The following is a 4869-nucleotide window of genomic DNA, read 5'->3' on the forward strand; positions in this document are numbered from 1 at the left end:
CAGCTTCAGATCTAAGATTTCTCGGAGCTAGGTCTTAAAGCTGTGAGTAGATTAAGAGTATTTAGTTGACCTATCTAGTTTTTATTTTTAACTAAAAATAAAAGTTTAAACAATTTTATTTATTATATAAACTCTAGATCTAACATGGACCTCATAGTTGAAGTTATGCAAAATATAGAGATTCACAGAGGCTGACAGACGGGCCCAGAGAGAGAAAAAGAGGAGTAGAAGATAGGAAATGGGGTAACTGCTGGAGATGAAAAAATAAGGGATGCTGTAATAGTGATAGATGATGCTGTAATAATATTTTTGAGGATAAAAATTTGAGGTAGCTGCTGGAGATGTCCTAAACCCAACAAGCCTTTAAAGAGCACTGAGGCTACATGATGAGCACTGCAGTGGCCGTGGTGCACTAGCAACAGCCTTCTCCACGAGCTTTCCCCATTGTATCAGCCGATTTCCCGCGGGAGCCATGTCCGGTCTTCTCCCCCTCCTCCTCCTCTGCTCGTCCCTCCTCACCGCAACGACCATCGCCGACGACTCAATCCCCATCTACTGCCCGAGCAACATGAACTACACGAGCGGCAGCGCGTTCCAGGCCAACCTCGACGTGCTGCTATCCTCCCTCCCCGCTGCCGCGGCTGCGTCGTCCGGGTTCGCCAAGAACACCACCGGCGCCGCGCCCGACCAGGCGTACGGCCTCGCGCAGTGCCGCGCCGACGTCAACCCGTCGGACTGCCGCGCGTGTCTCGACGGCTCGCTGCAGGACATGGCCAGCAAGTGCCCCGGCCAGAAGAGTGCCATGCTCTTTTACGACTACTGCCTGCTGCGGCACTCCAACGTGAGCTTCTTCGGCGCCGTCGACACGTCGCTGTTGCGCTACTGGTGGAACCCGCAGAACGCGACGCAGCCGGAGCAGTTCACGTCGAGGCTCGGCCCGCTCATGAGAGACCTCGCGGCGAGGGCGCCGTACGCGTCCCGGATGTTCGCGGTCAGCTCGGTGGCCGTAACACCCTTCGTGAGCATCTACGGCATGGCGCAGTGCACGCGGGACCTCACCGCCGACGACTGCAACCTCTGCCTCGTCAGCGCCGTCGGTGACATCCCGAAATGCTGCGATGGGAAGAAGGGCGGCCAGGTCATCTACCGGACATGCTCCATCCGGTTCGAGGTCTACCCTTTCTACAACGCCCAGGCCGCCGAGGCGGCGATGTCTCCGGCTCCCTCCACGGGAGGCGGGTCCGTCAACGGCAGCGATCACGCGGACCCAAGAAGAAACGGTGAGTCAAGGTCTCCGGTCTTCTGTCCTATCTTTTTCATAACGTGTTTAGAGCGCGTTTGCTCAGCTAGTGGAGGCTAGCCTAAATGCTGTTTTGTTGTTTTGCACATGACGTTTGACTCGTAAGCGCAACGGTTATTTACTATGAATCTTGGGCAAGCGCAACGGTTATTTATTATGAATCTTGTACTTTTCTATTGAAATTTGTATAAAAATGAGTTTGCAATAAAATATTACGACATCATATAGTAGGACATATAGAGCAGCAACCCACGCTCTTTTTCAGCTCGCCTTGCTGGAACGAGAGAGCCAAACCAGCTCGCTTGCCTCGACAAGGTTTTTCTTGCTGCAGGGAGCTAGCTTGCCAAGTTCTAGAAGTACTACTAACCGCCTATCCTTCCGGCAAGGCCATGCAAAGCAAAAGAAAATTCTACAAGACTAGGTCTCACAAAAATATTCTATTCTTATACATATGACGTATATCTCTCTTTTCTTTCATTTACAAATATTAGCTATTAGATCAGAGAAGAACAGTATAGATCAGCTTACATGCAAAACTGAGGAAGTATTCAGTCGACACTTGTTGTGGCTCTGAACTCCACTACCTGCTGTCACTGAGTTAACGTGTCCAGTGTCTGCACACTGTTTCTTCCTTTCTCCTTTAGGACATTTCGTTTCAACCTTGCGCTTGACTGGATAAAAATTGCTCTGGAACTGCCTCCGTCTTTTCCAAACATGACTGACTACGTGAGACGGACTTTGATATGGTCTTAAAGTTCTTTAGGAAGCCTGTTAAAAAATCGTGATGTTTTTTTACTAGCACAGTTCAATTTCAGAGCTAGGACGATGTCTGATCTTAGCAAAAGCTGAAATAGCTTCTGTGCAGGAAGTAATCACACTGTCAGGACAGACCTCGTTGTGTTAATTCCTGTTGCTGTCACGCTGTTGGTGCTGCTGCTACTTGGTGTGTATCTCTGCGAGAGGAACAGGAAACCACACCAGCATGTACAGATTGCAAGCGCTAGTAAGTTCAGAAACAAGGCTAGTTTATCTGACGAAGAACTGTTATGATACTGCTGTGAGACATTCAGGACTGACTGTTTTCATATGTTCTCTTATGAACAGGGCATGGAGATGATGAAGAAATGAGAAGCTCAGAGTTTCTCTTGTATGATTTGAGCACCCTAAGAACTGCCGCTGACAACTTTTCAGAAGAAAACAAGCTCGGCGAAGGCGGGTTTGGGTCAGTTTACAAAGTAACTAGTTTTAAGGCTGGAGCCTGAAAATTAATCTGAGTAACCTGGTCTACATACTTGATCATAATATTTCGCATAAGAACAGATTTATGGTCTGATCTCAATGTGTTCTTCAGGGTACACTGCAAAACGGGCAGGACATTGCAGTGAAGAGATTGTCATCAACTTCGCAGCAAGGACAAGTGGAGATGAAGAACGAGGTCGTGCTGCTCGCAAAGCTCCAGCACAAGAACTTGGTGCGCTTGCTTGGCTGCTGCATCGAAGAACACGAGAGGCTCCTCGTCTACGAGTTCCTCAGCAACAATAGCCTCGACAAAATCCTTTTCGGTACTTCATAGTCTGTTCAGACGAACATGATCCTACGGTCCACTTGAGATCACTCAGCTATTGCGTTTGCATAAGTGGAGTAAACTGAACTGAACTTGCAGATCCTGCACGGCGACATGAGCTGAGCTGGGGACAGAGGCACAAGATCATCGAGGGCATCGGCCGAGGGCTCCTGTACCTTCACGAGGACTCGAGGCTTACGATCATCCACCGCGACCTCAAGGCGAGCAACATCTTGCTGGATGAGGACATGAACCCCAAAATCTCGGACTTTGGCTTGGCGAAGCTGTTTAACATGGACTCGAGCGTGGGTAACACGAGCCGCATTGCCGGAACACAGTAAGTTCGCCGCTGGCTAGCAAGGGCAGCACCCTCCGTTTGTGTTTACCTGACATGCCGTGCCATGAAAATGCAGCGGGTACATGGCGCCGGAGTACGCCCTGCACGGCATCTTCTCGGCCAAATCGGACGTTTTCAGCTACGGCGTCCTCGTCCTCGAGATCGCCACCGGCCGGCGCAACACTTATACACATGCTTCAGGACCTTCTGAAGATCTGCTTACCTATGTAATTTAACCTTCGAATGGATCCCTCTTAATCTCATCACGCATTGAGTATAACCTTGTTTCGTATCGTGACTAATCGACAGTTAATTCTTGTCATGCATTGTGGCCACGGGCAGGTTTGGAGGCACTGGAGCCGCGGGAGCGTGCAGCAGCTGCTGGACGGCTGCCCGGCCGAGGGGCGACGGCCGCAGGAGACGCTGAAATGCGTCCACGTGGGGCTGCTCTGCGTCCAGGAGGACCCGCACCTCCGGCCCGGCATGGCGTCCGTCGTCGTCATGCTCAACAGCCGCTCCATCACGCTGCCGGCGCCCACCGCGCCGGCCTTCGCGGTCCCCGGCTGCGCACTCACTGAAGTTGAGGCGCGCGGGCGGAGCACGGATCGCAACGGGCCGGTGGCAGCTCGGGAGCCGTCGATCAATGATGTTTCTGTCTCCGATTTGGAGCCGCGTTGATGGTCATCAGAATCGACGACGTCGAACAATCAGTGAACAATGGCGCTTTGTCTCCAAATTATCATCTGGTTTTGAATTAAAGGAATAGTATTCAAATTTGAATCTATCTATCTATTACTGAATATTTGAGGGGGAAATGAATCACCATGTTCACTCTTAAGGTTACAAAATTATCACGTTAATATAAAAAATAAATCTAGACCACTCATTATTATGGGCATTTAATAGTCTAGATTTAACCAAAAAAGTCTGTATCAAATACGATTAATAATTAGGTAAATTCGGAATTAAAAGATATGAAAAATTAGTAGTTCCATTTATATATAGTTTGGGAAGCAAAATATCTAAATAAAGAGTCTAAATAAAATAAAATAAATAATAATTAAAATTAGGGTTAGAATTGGAAAAATCCATATCAAATATAGTCTTTAAAAAGTATTATAAAAAGTTCATGTAAAATACAATTAATCAATAGCTCAAATTCATAATAAAAATAAAAATAAAATCCAAAATTCTTAGTAATATAATAAATTGAAAAGTATTGTGTTGCTTAAGGTCGTCGCATTAAGCAGGTAAAGTAAATCTATTTTGATTTTGGTTAGGTTGCCTATATCTGACAGATGATTTTAACAGTTGATCAAATCGTAATACGAATTGAACTAATACATGTATACGATTCGGTACACATTTGGAACATAAATAATTTTTTCTTCTACTAACATAAATATTATCTCTTTTTCTAATTTTATGCGCTTTGTAACTAAATGACACTAACCTCATTAAAAAAGCCAAAGAGACCAATTTTTAATCAAACATTATGGTGATAAAATATTGCAATGAGACTAACCTTGCTAGTTCATACTATCCAAAGTGATTGGTTGTTTTGTGGAAATATTGGATCAGATGGTAGGAAGAATGGGCAATAAATTACTTGGCGTGGTTCAACTTACTCGGATTACTTACCGCAAAGGAGTCACGGCATGTGTGTAT

The 4869-nt window shown here is 46.6% G+C and overlaps 1 protein-coding gene across 1 annotated transcript; it reads left to right on the forward strand.

Moving 5' to 3' along the window:
• The first annotated feature begins 353 nt into the window (after positions 1 to 353).
• On the forward strand, positions 354 to 4003 carry LOC133885791 (cysteine-rich receptor-like protein kinase 44). Its single transcript, XM_062325538.1, has 7 exons — positions 354 to 1280; positions 2166 to 2303; positions 2405 to 2535; positions 2652 to 2862; positions 2964 to 3201; positions 3278 to 3428; positions 3544 to 4003. Exons 1-7 carry the CDS (start codon positions 473 to 475, stop codon positions 3877 to 3879), a joined length of 2013 nt encoding a protein of 670 aa, XP_062181522.1. The 5' UTR covers positions 354 to 472; the 3' UTR covers positions 3880 to 4003.
• Positions 4004 to 4869: the final 866 nt, after the last annotated feature.

This window comes from Phragmites australis, chromosome 11, assembly GCF_958298935.1.
Source record: "Phragmites australis chromosome 11, lpPhrAust1.1, whole genome shotgun sequence".
Lineage (NCBI taxonomy): Eukaryota > Viridiplantae > Streptophyta > Magnoliopsida > Poales > Poaceae > Phragmites > Phragmites australis.

Bases quoted from the DNA above. Each gene is read 5' to 3' on its own strand.
- LOC133885791 (XM_062325538.1), top strand. From the start codon at position 473: ATGTCCGGTCTTCTCCCCCTCCTCCTCCTCTGCTCGTCCCTCCTCACC. The intron at 2,304-2,404 runs GTAAGTTCAGAA...TCTTATGAACAG, and splicing joins TGTACAGATTGCAAGCGCTA to GGCATGGAGATGATGAAGAA. The intron at 2,863-2,963 runs GTACTTCATAGT...CTGAACTTGCAG, and splicing joins CCTCGACAAAATCCTTTTCG to ATCCTGCACGGCGACATGAG.